General features: G+C 31.9%; 2 protein-coding genes and 1 long non-coding RNA gene across 8 annotated transcripts; 2 read left to right on the top strand and 1 right to left on the bottom strand.

The window, feature by feature from the left end:
- Positions 1-3,381: 3,381 nt before the first annotated feature.
- LOC111917727 (cyclin-SDS) lies at positions 3,382-6,570 on the top strand. The gene is made up of 7 exons (XM_023913392.3): positions 3,382-4,626; positions 4,963-5,133; positions 5,376-5,542; positions 5,619-5,747; positions 5,841-6,021; positions 6,120-6,164; positions 6,433-6,570. The coding sequence occupies exons 1-7, from the start codon at positions 3,547-3,549 to the stop codon at positions 6,463-6,465; spliced, it is 1,806 nt and encodes a 601-aa protein (XP_023769160.1). The 5' UTR covers positions 3,382-3,546; the 3' UTR covers positions 6,466-6,570.
- Positions 6,562-8,805, bottom strand: LOC111917728 (binding partner of ACD11 1). Its single transcript, XM_042900914.2, has 7 exons — positions 8,599-8,805; positions 8,206-8,280; positions 8,038-8,109; positions 7,849-7,920; positions 7,643-7,746; positions 7,491-7,566; positions 6,562-7,414 (listed from the first exon to the last, which is right to left on the bottom strand). The coding sequence occupies exons 2-7, from the start codon at positions 8,272-8,274 to the stop codon at positions 6,737-6,739; spliced, it is 1,071 nt and encodes a 356-aa protein (XP_042756848.1). The 5' UTR covers positions 8,275-8,280; positions 8,599-8,805; the 3' UTR covers positions 6,562-6,736.
- A 3,858-nt stretch (positions 8,806-12,663) lies between these two features.
- Positions 12,664-15,596, top strand: LOC111917729 (uncharacterized). Of its 6 annotated transcripts, XR_008231442.1 has the most exons (6): positions 12,664-13,206; positions 13,688-13,761; positions 14,428-14,503; positions 14,684-14,788; positions 14,894-15,117; positions 15,252-15,596. It is a non-coding gene; the product is annotated as an uncharacterized LOC111917729 (long non-coding RNA). The 6 variants fall into 6 exon arrangements; XR_008231440.1 differs by lacking the exon at positions 13,688-13,761; XR_008231439.1 differs by having other exon boundaries at positions 12,664-13,761.
- The last annotated feature ends 95 nt before the right edge of the window (positions 15,597-15,691 follow it).

Genomic DNA, 15,691 nt, shown 5'->3' with positions numbered 1-15,691 from the left:
TCTCTTTATACCTTCTCCATTTGCTTTTGGTGTTTGTAAGCCATTAGAGGAGTGACACTTGTGACTCTAAGCCTTCCAAAGTCAATTCAAGGAGGAATTGAGATTGTTATTACTACATAACAATCAAGGTAATATCTTAAACCTAATTATATGTTAATATTGATTTCCATATGCTAGAATTAGGGTTTATAGTCTTGGATTCAAAGCATGTACAATAGAGAAACCTAGATTCAAGCTTTAGGGTTTGTATGAGCACATAGGATGTCTTATGACCAAAACCATCAAAAACACGCGCCATAACACGCCATAACGCGCCATGGAACGCCATATCATGCCTTTCCACGCGCCACGCCTAACAATAACGTTATGAAGCTTTTCGTAACGGCGACGCCGCGCCTCACGCCATGGCGCACCTTTTAGAACACTGTATGTAGGTGACAAAGTTTCAAAGTTTATAAAATAACCTCGCGTGCACCCGCACGCAACGTGCGACATACATTCTGCACCCGATTCGACAGGATACGAATGATGTGGCACCATGAGACGAGGACGCATATCAACACCTAGGTGGTTCACACACATTACGTGGCATGCACTGCGCATCGTGCACCCCAAAAACTTCTTATAAGTAGCAAGCTCGGGCTAATCCTTTCTCACACCTCAACACACATCTCACTCCCTCTTAATTTTTGTGCCACTAACTCCCGAAAATGCCTCTCGAGTTCCGAACTACCGAATTCTACCCTACATCAACGGTTTCACGCTTTATAGGTGAGTTCACTCCCTATTGCCATGTACTCAAATTCAACAGAGAACCGAGAAACCACACTTTGTCTCTTTGTTCTCCATGAGATTGGTGTACAACTAAGGCTGATGAAAATAAACCATGAATGATCGTCTGGTGGTGGGGCAACTAAGCCAACTGGCATAATAATACGTCATGAGATCCAAGCTTTCATCAGAAGGTAAAAATAAACCTTGTCATGGTGTTGTTTTTGTGTCAATATGAATTTTAAAAAAAACAAATATATAATCTTTTAAAGTCACCAGAAAGTAAGAAATTTAACACGTATCCACTGAAGAGATCATCATAGAATCTTGACTTTGGCCTTTGCATTTGTAATTCGTATAAACCTTGTCATGACAACACTTTTTCTTTCTTCTATGTTGAAATTTGATGTTATGTTGCATCCATTGTGAGATATATGTTTTTTTGCATAGAGTAAAGGATTCCATGAGGTTTTAATGTAGGTTGAAAAGATATGAGATTCTACATTGTTAATTTCAAATTCTGTAACTACTGCAGTTCAACTTCAACATTGATTTTCGCTACAATAAAAACACAATTCATGAAAACCAAAAACATGAAAGTTATAGATAATTTTGTGTTCTTACCACTACAACTCGATTCATGTCAATCAAAGCATCGAGTAGTCGGATATGATCAAAACACTGAAGTGAAGTGATTATGTCCAACAACATCCTTTTTGTTCATTACTTTGTTGGTTTTCCATCTTATTCTCCAAGCTAGAATCTAATCTAAATATGTTAATTATATATAAATCTTATATTAATTTTTTTGGGTATTATATGTAACAATTAAATACCATAAGTTAAACTATTGAGTTATAGTGTCATTATAACCAATCATTAATACAAGTTAAAAACTATTTAAAAACTATTGAGGTGTAGTGATAAATAGTTGAAACTTAGGTGGCGTTTGTTTCGTAGAATATTTTTTGAAAGAATGGAATTTGTTAAAAGAATTGGAATTTGAAGGAATTGGAATCTGAATGTACTAGAAGCTAAAATGCGTTTGGAGGACAAGGAATGGAATCTGTTTTCTGTTTGGTTTGCTGATTTTACAAAGGAATAAACGTACATAGCATGTAAAGAAAATTGTTTATACTTCACACAAAGAAACTAGAGATGTAGTAAGCAGCACAAATGTTAAAAAATTATGCTATTTTCTATCAGACAAAGATGAATCACATATTACAAATATATAAAAAAAATGGTTGAACACAGCTAATTGCAGAAAAATTGAACATGAGATGTTTACCTGAAAACGAAGATGATAGATACACCAAAGCAGTAGAAGAATGACAAGCCAGAGATGAAATACGGCAGTACAATGGCTATGATCGATAGATGATTTCTTTTTTGACAAATACCGATTGGAGAAAAATATAATCGATAGAAGAAGGTAATCGTAGAAAAGATATGAAAAATCACATAGTTTATTTTGTTTTACTAGAACCGCATATATATGGGAGGATAATTGTGTAATTAGAAAAAAAAAAAGATAAGCTAACAGAATGTGGATTTCTTATAAACATTGAATGAATGGGAAATCTTTCATACACGGAATTAAAAAGTAATTAGGAAAATCATATTCTATTCCTTCTGTAACCCAAACACGTTTTGTATTGGATTTTAGTTTCCAATTCCTTTCAATTCCTTAGGAATCAAACGAAACAAACGACCCTTAAAGAATTTTAGTATTAAAGTAAATTAATGTGTATTTAACTATTTGAAATTTGAAGAGACTTGAAAGTTTCAAAGGAATATGGGTTAAGATGTTAGTTTATTTTAAACCAATCAACTAATATAAGTAGATGGCTTTTATTAAAAGATTTATAATAAAATGAAATGATAATGATATGTAGGTTATTAGACAAAAAGTTCATAGTTATGTACATGAACTATTATGAATTTCTAAACAATAACTCTATCACAAAGGTGTTTCCATTTCAAGCCATATGGCATAATGATAGCGGAATTCATTAAATTTAACGTGTTTGTGTCTTTTTTAAAATAAACGAAAAAGGCATACATAGTCGATGAATTATGATGTTTTTAATTGTATATTTAGGGGGTGTTTGACTTAGCTTTTCAAAGCCCAAAAGTTCTTTTTAGAAAAATTACAAAAAGTCAGGATTTTCCGATTTTTCTAAAAGTTAATTTTCCTTATGTAAAAACTTCAAAAGTAGTTTTTAAAATTAGTTTTGCCAAACATATTTTGTTTTTTTTTCTTTTCTAAAAAGAATTTTTGACTGTGAAAAAAAGCTAAGCCAAATGTCAATTCAATATTTACCTCTTACAATCTTATTAGTTCCATTTCCATCTAATTTCATCCGAAATAACATGTATAGTTCATCTATTTTTCAAGAAAAAAAAAATCAAAATCGTTTTATTTTTACACACACAAAAAAATGTTGATTTGGGTCATTTACTCGAACGACAAATAGCACTATAGCAGTGTGTGCAAGACTGAAAGTCGTTTAGCGTGAAAATTGTAATGCTGAGTGGGGCCCACGACACTTTTATGGTAAAAACCACCCACCTTTCTTCACCACATGCACACACCCTCCCCTCGTCTCCCTCTCTACCCCACAAAATCTCCATAGCCAACGTCCTTAACCGCTTTCATCTCACACACATTTTGTGAAGAAACACTTCAATGAAGTCATGTTCATGAAGTTTAAATCTGGAAGTTGAATTACAACAGCTCGATTCAATAGTACAAGCTTAGTAGTGTTCGCGATGAAGAAGTTCAGATCAAAGCTACCTCGCCGGAAACGTTCTAAAATTTCTCCTATTCTTAGATCTTCTCCTGCTCTAAAGTTCAATTATAGTTCGATCATTGATTCTTCTTCGAATTTGACACGAGATGTTGGATTTGCGTGCGATTCCTCGAGCGTAGTATCGACGAACAACAAATCGGTGAAGAAGAGAAGTTTTGCCGATGGAAATGCCGCCGTCGCTAGCGAATTTCGGAGGATTACGAGGTCGTATAGTAAGCGGATGGAGATTATGGCTGAGAAGGAAGTTGAAGTGTCGGAGTCGTCTTCGTGCGTGGAAATGCTTAACTCGAGCTCGAAGAGCACAATTCGGAGACAACCTGAAGTTTTGAAAGATGTAAAAGCAGAGAACGATGATGACGTTTCAATTACTGTCTGTGGAATCGAGAATTCAGAAGTCACAACGCGATCCGAGTGTTCAATTTTTCCTGTAGAGTTGACAGATCGAAGAGATGAGCTGCAAGGAAATGAAGAAATTGATGCATCAGTTTCCTCTCGATTAGCTTCTCCTCGAGAAAAATTCGGAATGAATTCGCATTTCAAACTATCAGACACTACGATCAACGAAGGTCAATCAGCCTATTCAGAGGCAAAGGACTACGCCGTTTCAGTTGCTTCTCGTCCAAAATCTCAACCTGATCCAGCATCCGCAAATATCACTTCATACATCAGTAAATCAGACACAAGTAAGACAGTCAAAGATCCTCAAGCGGAGAATTGTGGAGAGTCAAAGCTGATTTCAGCAGACTTTGATTTGACATGTTCAGAAAGTTTGTCCTGCGAAGATGATGAGTTTGATCACTCATCTGCTGAGTGTACGGATGCTAATAGGGGGAGTTCTGAGATAGAATTTTCATCTGACTATACTCCTTCGACATGGGACATGTCCGGTAGTCAATTTTCTGAACGATCATTTGGGGATACAACTCCGTCACCAACGTTCCAATTGTTCCTCCTCTACCGTCAAAAATTCTGCAAATCTGAGGTTTCTGAAAAAGTCACTTCAACAGGCAATAACAACGAACCTCCTAATACAACTATTGTAAGTTAATTACGCCTCTGCCTCGATTTGGTTGCCTAATTTTTTTTTGTATATCCACGTTGCTACTTTCTCCTTTAATTACTACATACGTTTGGTGCTATTTTCACTGCTATTTGGAGATTTATATTGCGGTTCAGATGTTGTATTCTTTAGTGATAAACTTACTTTTATTTATAGTATTATTAGTTAATTAGTTAATTGTTAGTACTTATCTTGCTGCTTTCTCGTAATAATTATATTGCTCCAGTGAGATGTACGATGTGGTTTGAAAGTTGTTTAATCGATCATTTACTTTTACAATGGGAGACATAATGTGGTTTGGTTTATCATTGTCAGAAATTGTTGAGACCTGAAGACGAAGAGCATGAAGAAAGCTACCAGATGATGAGGCAAAGGGAGAGGAGGCAGGTATATCTTCACAACTATGCAGATGAATACTGTGGGACCAAGGAATATGGACATTTGGTTGTCCAGCAAAGGTTGCAGATGGTGCATTGGATAATTGAGGTCCGATTGAACTGCTTTATAATGCACATTAATTACTTGCTCTTAGAAATTTGTTGTCATTGCACTTTCACACTCAACTACTTCCTATGCATTTCCTATTGGTTCTGGCTCTCTGTTCCAATCATTATATCTCAATGTTACAAAAATGGTTAATGACATTCATTAGGACAATTGTACAACTAGAGAGTGATCAATGATGATTCATTTGACCTATTTAACTAATATTTCTTTCTTTTGAACAGCAATCAGCTAACAAGGAATTCCAGAAGGAAACCATGTTCCTAGGTGTCAACCTTTTGGACCGATTTCTTAGCAAAGGATACTTCACAAATGAAAAGGAGCTTCAAATTGTTGGCATTGCTTGTCTCACTCTTGCAACAAGAATTGAAGAAAACCAGCCCTCCAACAGGTCCAAAATCCTTTTAATCCTTTTCCTCTTTCATAATCAGTTAATAACAAGAATTACTGTATTTTGATCCTTGCAGTATTCGACAGAAGTCATTCCACATAGGAAGCAATGAATACAGCAGATCCGAAGTGGTGGCCATGGAATGGCTGGTTCAAGAAGTCCTCAGCTTCCAATGCTTTTTACCAACCATCTACAATTTCTTATGGTAAACAATATTCTCTCAAATCGATCCATCAAAAAACTCTATCTACAAAATCTCACTATTTGTTCTTAATGCTTATTCACCACCATATGAAAGGTATTATCTCAAAGCTGCAAGAGCCAATCAAGATATTGATAAAACTGCCAAGTATCTTGCAGTCCTCACACTCCTGGGCAATGAACAGTTATGCTTCTGGCCCTCAACTGTTGCAGCCAGTTTAGTCATCATAGCATGTCTAGCAAACAACCAACATTCATCTCACCAACAAATTGCATGGGTATAAATTATAAAACTTAATTCATGTTTACATTTTATATTCATATAACTTAATTACTTCCATCTATTAATCCAACTTTCTGGATTTTTCATTTTCAGATTCACAATGGATCAAATGATACTGATCTACCCGACTGCATAAAGGTAATACACCATAAACCATTTTATTATATAGCAAATTAAAATAAAAAGCAATGTACTTTTCTCCTTTTACAAATATAGGCAGCATATTTATATCTTTTACCCATATTGCTATTATAGGTAAAAAAAGATTGAAGTACATTGTCTATATTGGTAAAAAGAGTGAATTACATTGCTATTTCCTGCAATTTGCCCTTTATTATTATTATATAGTATTGTTTCCATCCAAACAAAACTTAAAATTTTCAATTTTTGGCTTTTATGTTGACAGTGTCTGGAGTGGTTGGTTAAGTACATATGCTAATACAGGAATAACACAACACGCATATCCATAAAAGTTATCTCAGTTTTGAAAGTAGCACAAAGACAAAGGTATTGGTTTTGAATAAGTGGAACAAGCTTCCCAAAAGTACATTACGTTAATATAGTTAAAAAGTCAAAAACTATCCATTTTTTTTTCACACTTACAGTATAGATATTAATATTACCTCATGTTGTAAACATATTACATACTCATACTATATAGCAAGAAGATATGTCATATGCAATCTGTATAGATTGAGTAGAATAACATTTCAAAGTTCTGGAAGCTTGTTCTTTTCACTGGACGATTTGTCCTTGACAACTGAAGATTTATCACCACTGTTAACTGTCTTTGAGTTAACAGGAGACCCTTTGACCAAAGATTCATCACTATTGTTAACTGTGGTTGAGGTTGAGTTTGAGTTTGAGGTCTGCTTTTCATTATTGTTAACTGTGTTTATGTTTGAGTTTGACCTCTCCTTTTCCTCTTTGTCAACCTTCTCTTTAGTCTTGTTCCCCACACCTTCAGCGGCCTTTGTAATCGCAGCAAAAGCACCAGAAAACCAAACGGCCCCACTTGACACGTAAGGGTTGGCCATGAGAGTGTTGGCCTTTTGTTCAGCTACAGCAATGGCTGATTGTGTTTTTTCACTCACTTGGTAACGCTCGTTCACTTCTTTTAATTTTTGACTTAGACCCATTTTCCGGTCAAGGTCAGCAACTTTAGCAGATGCGTTGGATGTGAACTGATGTTTCTCGTCAAACGACTGAGCTTTTTTTAGTGCGTCTTTTCCTAAAACATAACCCTTGGCAAGCATCGTGCTTACAACCTCTTCAGCCTTTTGTACAACTTCGCCTTTCTTATCTGTATCTGTAGGTGGAGCATCTGGTGGCAGCTGGTAATTCTCCATTAAGCTTACTGACACTGATAGATCCGCAATTGTGGCTCCCTATAAAATATTATCTTCTCAAAAAATATATATATTTTTTATTAACAAATAATTACGATGATATAAATTTACATACAGTCAACAGAACTGCTGTGTCTGCTCCCTGTGATTCCTTGAAAGTAACAAACGCCTGTTGTGTGGTTTCACTTTCACTGAACCATTTGAAGTCATAATAAGACTATATATATAATATATATTAAAGAAAGTGGAGTTTGAATAAAATTTAACCTTTTCATTTCAATGTAATGGATATCACCGGAAAAGTTGAAGAACTCCCAGATGTCTTTTTTGGTGACAGCGACTGAGATATTACTCACTTTCACCGTTTTTATCTGTTAATATGAGATTAGCGCTAGTCAATCATGGAATAATTAAGAAAAACAATATCTAAAAGAAAAAAAAAAAACAAATGTTTTTTGAAGCTCGGTTTTCACTTGTGAAACTTTGGGTGTATTGGCTGGAGGAACATCTGTTTCAGTCTTTGGTTTGGTACCAGCCTTGGGAGTCTGCAATTTTAAGATGTTTAATCAATTATTTATTGAATTCTCAAACAATTTAAATGGTAAAAGTAAAACACACTTTTTTTTTCAAACTAAAATAGTTAAAGTAACTTAGGTTCTCACTTCTGACTTGGGTGCATCAATATTAGGAGAAACATCCTTCTGAGTCTTTGGTTCAGAAGCAGCTGTAGGAACCTGCAATATTCAGATGCTCAAGGGAATTAGCTGGATCACGTTGTGAATCACTTGATTAGAGGTGGAAATCAAATAACAAGCAAGTTTGGTTCTCACTTCTGAAATATTGCCGGTTGACTTAGGTGCAGTATCAGGAGGAACAGTCTTTGGTTCATTAGCAGCCATTGGAACCTGCATTTCACGTTGACAATAAATGGTCAATCCCAATTATTCAATACAAAGTACAAACACAATCTTAAAACTCAAATTTGGGAACAAGATGCTTCTTTTGTTGCATTCCATCAAACAATTTGATTTTGACCAAATGAAATATATCATTTTTCAATCATGAGAACAACTTCCCCATGGAATCATAACAAATGGATATTAAAAAGATAGAATAACCCTAAACCAACTCGGATGGCGATTATTAATTACAAAACATGGGGTTTGAAAGAAAAAAGAAATCGAAATGACCGAAATTTAGAAAGGAGATTCATACGTACGTACCGATATTTTAAGATTTATCCAACTGGGAAATTGAGTCTAGAAAAGAAAAGACGAATGAAATGCAAGAAGGGAAAGATGAAGGCTTTCGCAATCGCCGGTGGCCGGTGGGGGAACGATGAGCCATAAAAAGTGATATGCCGCAGATTTCCGCGGGAACTTCGGCTATGCTAATAGTATGATTGTATTTCTCTCCCATTCCGTCTCAAAAGATTAATAACATTTTCTATTTTTTATTTATGATAATTTAATAAAATATTTAATTCCTGGGCAAGTTGGGCCGTGCCAATGGGCAAGGTAAGTCGGATAATCGCTAACGGCCTATAATTCAAATCTATACTAATAAAAGAGTAGTTATTTTGTCAACTACCTAATTAATATGATGCCATTTTTCATTTTATTAATTCTTCATTTTAAATTCATTAAACCTCCTAATTAATGTAATGTTATTTGTCAATCTATTTATTTATTATTTTAAATTTTAAATTTTATATTATTGTTTTCATTAGTTTACAAATAAAAATAGTCTAATATATATGATAAATTAATTACACATATTTATTTGAATCAATAATTATAATTTTACATAACTAATAAAAAAATCTCTTAACTAATAATGTATTTAAAATTTTATATAAAATAATTGATTAATAATTTTGAATTTTTTATTATGAATATTTAATTAATTTTGTAACCGTGGTTTCCACGGGTTATAAACTAGTATGTGTTTATAATCCTAATGAAAATAATTTTGACATTTATCAATCTATCATTGATTTTTTTGACATTTGAAAATTTATGATATTTTTTAAATAAATAATACCCATACGTTAATTTATAAGTTTTTTTTTAATTTTTAAAGTTAAAAAATCACATAATATTTTTATTTATATGTATAAAGTATTAAATATAATATGATAGTAAATTGTAATTAACATGTTTCTTTATTCTTTATTTTAAATTTTCATTTTAAAAAATACATATTATTTAATTTTTTTATATTTAATTTTTTTATTCAATCCGTATAATATACGGGTCTTACACCTAGTATATATAAAAACTTTTATTTGAAACAATGAATAAAATAATTGTTAAAGAGTTGGTAAAGAAGTTTTACTTTCAATTAAGGGGATTTTGTTCGAAACTTTTTTTTTTAATATCTCTTCAAAGAAAAATATTGAAATATTTTTGTAAAGTTGTAATAACGATAATGTTTGATCTCCATATATGGACATGGGTTTCAAAACCATTTAGCATTGATTTTACATACTTAAAGAGAAATATATAAGATTTCCATACTTTATAAACAAAGTTGTGGTAGTATTAACAGTAGTAATCATTTGTTTCCAACTATAGGAAATAATCATTGTTTTTTTTAAATTAAATGAAAAAATTAACAAGGATATAAAAAATATTTTATGCATAAGAAATGAAAGTTTCTTCTAGCTACTGGCTTCTTATTCTACAAACATATGTCTCAATACTTTTAACATATTTTTTTGGAAGTTTAACTCATACACGAAAGCTATAATTGGTTTTTATAACTATGGTTGACCAAAAATACCGATGGTACCGAAACATTAACTACACTATACTTTGTTTGGTATTTCGTATTTAGTTTTTATTTTTATGTCATTTTGGTTTCGGTACATTTGGTTTGATACCGGTTTCAATATTTTTTCCACTTTTAAGTTCAAACTAAACATATTTTCCCTAATCGAACCAATACCATACTTTATAGTTCAATTTGCTATTCGTTTCTTACTTTTGTACCATTTAGGCCTGACAATCGTGTCGTGTTCGGGTTGGCGGGTCAAAATATGTCAACCCAAACACGACCCAGTTAAATATACATGTCACGGGTTGGTGGGTTTGGAACATAAACCCATATATGACCCGTCAACCCATTTATTTATACGGGTTCACAGGTTGGCAGGTTCATGGGTCCGAATTTTAGACATTTAAGTCTTAAATATCAAAATGAAAAATAAAAAAATTCATAGAAACATGTTACAGACTTATCCTTAAAGGTTACGACTTATGACCTTAGACCATCCACCACGAGTCAAAATGTCAAAACAGTCAAATGGTCTATAAATCAATGATATATATTATATAATACTTATTAATTATTAATACTTGATACATAAATACATTTAAAAATAAAATAATTTTTTTATTAAGAATATAAACGGGTTGGCAGGTCAACCCGTTTATTTTTTGAGAAACCCATATATGACCCGTTTAATAAACGGGTTGGCGGGTTAGCAGGTTGGCGGGTTGAAAAACTCAACCCAAACCCATTTATTTCGTGTCGTGTCGTGTCGCGGGTCGTGTCGTGTGTTGTGTCGAGAATTGTCAGCCCTAGTACCATTTTGTCCAATACTTTTGGTTCGATATCAATTATGTTTCGTTACCGAGCTCACCCTTTATAACATAAAATGTTAAAGCGGTTGTGTTTGTGTATTTAACTCGCTCACCGTAAACTTTGTCCAATTTTTTATGATATTTTTTACCATAAGTTTTAATATTGAGAGGCCTTTTACATGTTTTGGCAGCGACCGTAAATTATGACTGGGCCGACCATGAATATGAGTATTTGTCAAATTCTAATATTTATTAAGAAATAAATAAGAAAAATGAGCCACATATTGTGAAATGGAAACAAAAATCTTTTGTATTGAGTATTAATATTTGTGTGTGTGTTTGAGAGAGAAAGAGATTTTCATGTTTACGAATTTGAAAGAAATGAAAAAGAAATAAATATTCTATGTGTTATCTAGTTGAATGAAAAAAGAAAACAAATTAAGTTTTATTTCCAAGATTTTTTTTATCAAAATCCTTCTAAATTGTAAGAAAAGCTAAGAAGAAAGGTTATCATATTATATATATATATATATATATATATATATATATATATATATATATATATATATATATATATATATATATATATAGGTTCAGGTCATTTGAGACCATTCTAATTTTGTGAGACCGTAAGACCAAATCTAAAAATAATTTTAAAATGAAAAATAAATGGAAAAATCCAAAAATTCTTTTTTTAAATATTATTTTCAAAACTTGAATTAACTAAAAAAATAAAAAATAATAAAAAAAATCCCGTTTTTTTTTTGAAAAATACGTGAAATATTCTAAATAGAATATTACACTGACATATTCTAAAAAATAATTTTAAAATGCAAAATAAATGGAAAAATCTAAAAATTCTTTTTTTAAATATTATTTTCGGAACTTGAATTAACTAAAAAAAATTTTAAAAAATTAAAAAAAAATCTTTTTTTTTGAAAAATACGTGAAATATTCTAAATAGAATATTACACTGTACATATTCTAAAAATAATTTTAAAATGCAAAATAAATGGAAAAATCAAAAAATTCTTTTTTTAAATATTATTTTCGGAACTTTAATTAACTAAAAAAATAAAAATAAAAATAAAAATTAAAAATTAAAAAATTAAAAAAGTACGTCTCACGGTCTCACAAAATTAGGCCGTCTCACATGAACCTAACCCTATATATATATATATATATATATATATATATATATATATATATATATATATATATTAAAATTCTCCCTCCGTTAACTACAGTAAACATCATAAGGGATTCACACAAATAGTCCCTTCATTATATCTTACTAGTTGTGAGACCCGTATATTATACGGGTTTGGTAAACAAAAAATATATATAAATGTTTAAACAAAAATTTATTTAAATTTGAAATTTAAAATTTAAATTTAAAAGGAAACATATTATACAATATATAAGTACTAATATTTTAATTTATTGACTATTTTTAATTAAGACAATTAGTAATTGGTGTGTAAATTTGATTGTTAATTAAGAAAAGATAAAAAATAAGAAAATGAAAAATAGAAAAAAAAATTATTCAAAAATATCAAAAAATAACATGTGTCCAAATTAATATAAAAGTGACAAGTGGCAAAAAAAAACCCTTCATTTATCAGCGAAGATATTGCACTTTTCAGATTGTTTTTAGTATAGGGGTATTTTATAGAAAGTATTGTATTCTATGGCGTGTTGGTCATCGTGGGTTTTTTTCACTGTATTCCATGGTTATCTGTTTTTGTTCTGCTTTAACCTAGGTCGTTTTCTTGATCGTGCATTTGTATTCTGGATCCTTCCCACCGCCTCTCTTTCTGCTTTAAGCCACTCCGCTAAGGACACCACCCTGCATCGCCGATCTCCGCGTGCTTAAACCACCGTCATCCCGTCGCCGCTGTCTTCAACGATGTATCGACCACCAACCACCACAGTTCGCCGTTTGCCGTCTGCTCCACCACCGTCTCAACAGAAGTCGCACGTTCTTCTCAATCTAGCGGCTTCTGATTGGAAAGCAACAAGGATTTCAGGTTGCTCCTGTCTACCCAAATGTTGTCGTTGAGATTCTGATACAGTGAATCCTCGATTTCATGTTTTCTGTCAGCTTTCATCATAAGGTCAACGCGTACTACAACGAAGGCTGGTGGGGCAACGTTAACGCCGCCGTCATCCCCAGGAATCAGAAGTGAATTTTGGTGAAATCCCAGATTACACTTGAGTAACTCAAAAACTCTGCATCTTAAAGTAAGTTTTCTCTAAATTACCACCCTAACTTGACAAATTCTACACGAAATCAGATTTTCCTTATTTCGTTTTAGGTTGTTTACCCTTTTTAAGCATCGTTTCCTGAAGCATCGTTATACAGCTTTCATCACTTTTTCATTGCTTTATTGTCTTCCATTCTATCTTATAAATGTGTCCGAATTGAGTGTTTGGTTACGCTATGTAAGGGTGCACAACATTTTCTTTTGAATTTACGTAGGTATGTTTTGACTAAATGGTTGGAATACATTCATGCACTGTAGGTGTTTGATCAATTGCCAGATAGAAAAAATAGAATATCCACTTTCACTTTATTCATTTTGTTCTTCAAATTGGTTAATAGAGATGACACAGGGGATGTCTTTTGGTCAACCACTAATTCATTCATGATACTTTCATTACATTATTTTTTTTGCTATGTGTTGAATTTATCACGTCAGGTTTTCCCATTTGTACATGTTAGGTGTTGTTTGTTTTTTCTGAGGCAAAATGTCTGCAGTCTGCGGACCACATCTGGAGACCTCTGCAGTAGAAGAGGTGGACCAAACGTCTGCAGTCTGAAAAAAGAAACTGTTTGTTTTTTTAACATCTGCGCGCTACTAAAATAAACTGAAATCTAAATAAATTTATTTTTTTAAACTTTAAAGTGATTTTTTAATATTTTTATGATTTTGTTATAAATAATTAACGAATCTAGATTAACTTTTATGTATTATTGTATAAAAAATAAAATTAAAAATGGTATGAATTAGCATATATATTTGATAAAAACCAGCAACTTTGGTTGCAAAATTATAATTAACCATTATAATTAGTGATCAAAGAATTTGATACATAAATTGATGGAAATAAACTTCGATTTTTTCAATTAAATCCATTAAAAACGTACCATAAATATTTTTTCAAGAAATTGACGATATTGTATTAAATAATGTTTTACAAAATTTGGCAAAAAAATATAAGAATATATTATGATTTTTTTTTCATATTTATATAAACAAATTTAACGACTATTATTGTAATAAATCTTTATTTATAAATTTGTCAAAAATATCATGTTTGTATCGTCAAAAGTTTTTTTTTTTTTTTTTTTTTTTTTTAAAGTTTTGTAGTTTTTTTTCAAATTGTTATCATTAATAAAGTTGGAAAAAATATAAATTACAAAAAAACTTGAAAAAAATAAAGATATATATGTTTTTTTAGGCTAGAAGATGTCTGAAGATGTTAGAAGACTTTGGTCCACATCTGCGCCAAGAAGAGGGCGCGCAGACATTTTTAGGTATGCAATCTTCAAAAAAACAAACAGTCTGCGAAGGCTAATGTCTGCGCGTGGTCTGCACGACGCAGACAGAAGAGGCCTCGCAGATCTGCAGACAAAAAACAAACACTACCTTAGTGTTGCTATTATTTTCACATGTATCACCATTTTTCCTGAGTCCTACTATTTGTTATCTACTAGAACTTGGACAACGAATATAAGTCTGCGTATGTTAGGTGAACAACAATTGCCCGGTGAAGAACAACAACTACATTTGTAGAAAAGATAAGTGCCACCAATTAAAAGGTAGCAATGTTTTGTTCATTTAGTATCGAGTATATAAATTATAACATATACAAGATTCTATCTATTTATTATTAATGCTAATATTTATTATAAAATTGTTGTAAGGTTCTCTGCAAAATGAACTTCATCATCTTCATACACCTGAAAAGAGTTAAGTTCACAAGCTTCAGGAATTAAAAGACGAGGAAAGTTAGATTTATGAATTTATATTAACCTGGAACCATTATATTAACCTGGAACCAGGATTATGGATATTTTATACATGAGACTTATCTAGCAGCAATGAGAAGAAATATAAGACGGTTACAATCACTTTTGTTGTTAAGAAGGTTAGCAGAAAATTGAAATTTCTACAAAAAGTAATGGGGCTAATATTATCTTTATGATTCAAAATCTTTAAGTATAGATTTGGTGATGAAATGTTTACTATTTACAGAGTGGATTTTTTCCATTTTCTTGACAGATGGGAGAAGCATGTTGTTACTTTACTTGCCAACAAGCAACAGAAGAGGAAGATTGTAATTTTTTGAGTGTGAAATGCTTAAAGTCGAGAAAACAGTAGAATGGCATATTAGGTATTTCATGCACAAGTTACCTGAATCAGATGTTGTTGGATGATGTTGGTAAGAATATCTTCTAACTTAGTGGGAGTTGTGTTTCTTAGTTGTTAATGGACAGCTTAAAAACATGCCGTTAGTATTAGAAGATTTGTATCATAGGTTTGGACTTCAAAGTAGTAGTCGGCGACGTTTATATAGTTCACAATACATTCATTCCTATTATAATTTTTTTGTTATGATTTTTATTTCGTTGTTTCCTATACTACCTTCTCATATAATATGAAAAAGTGTGAATTCGTCTACAAATGTACTTAGTTACAATTTTATACATAAATTGCTACTT

This window comes from Lactuca sativa, chromosome 4 (genome assembly GCF_002870075.4).
Source record: "Lactuca sativa cultivar Salinas chromosome 4, Lsat_Salinas_v11, whole genome shotgun sequence".
Classification (NCBI taxonomy): Eukaryota; Viridiplantae; Streptophyta; class Magnoliopsida; order Asterales; family Asteraceae; genus Lactuca; species Lactuca sativa.
The sequence above is the reverse complement of the archived record's forward strand: the minus strand, read 5'-3'. Positions and strand labels throughout refer to the sequence as shown.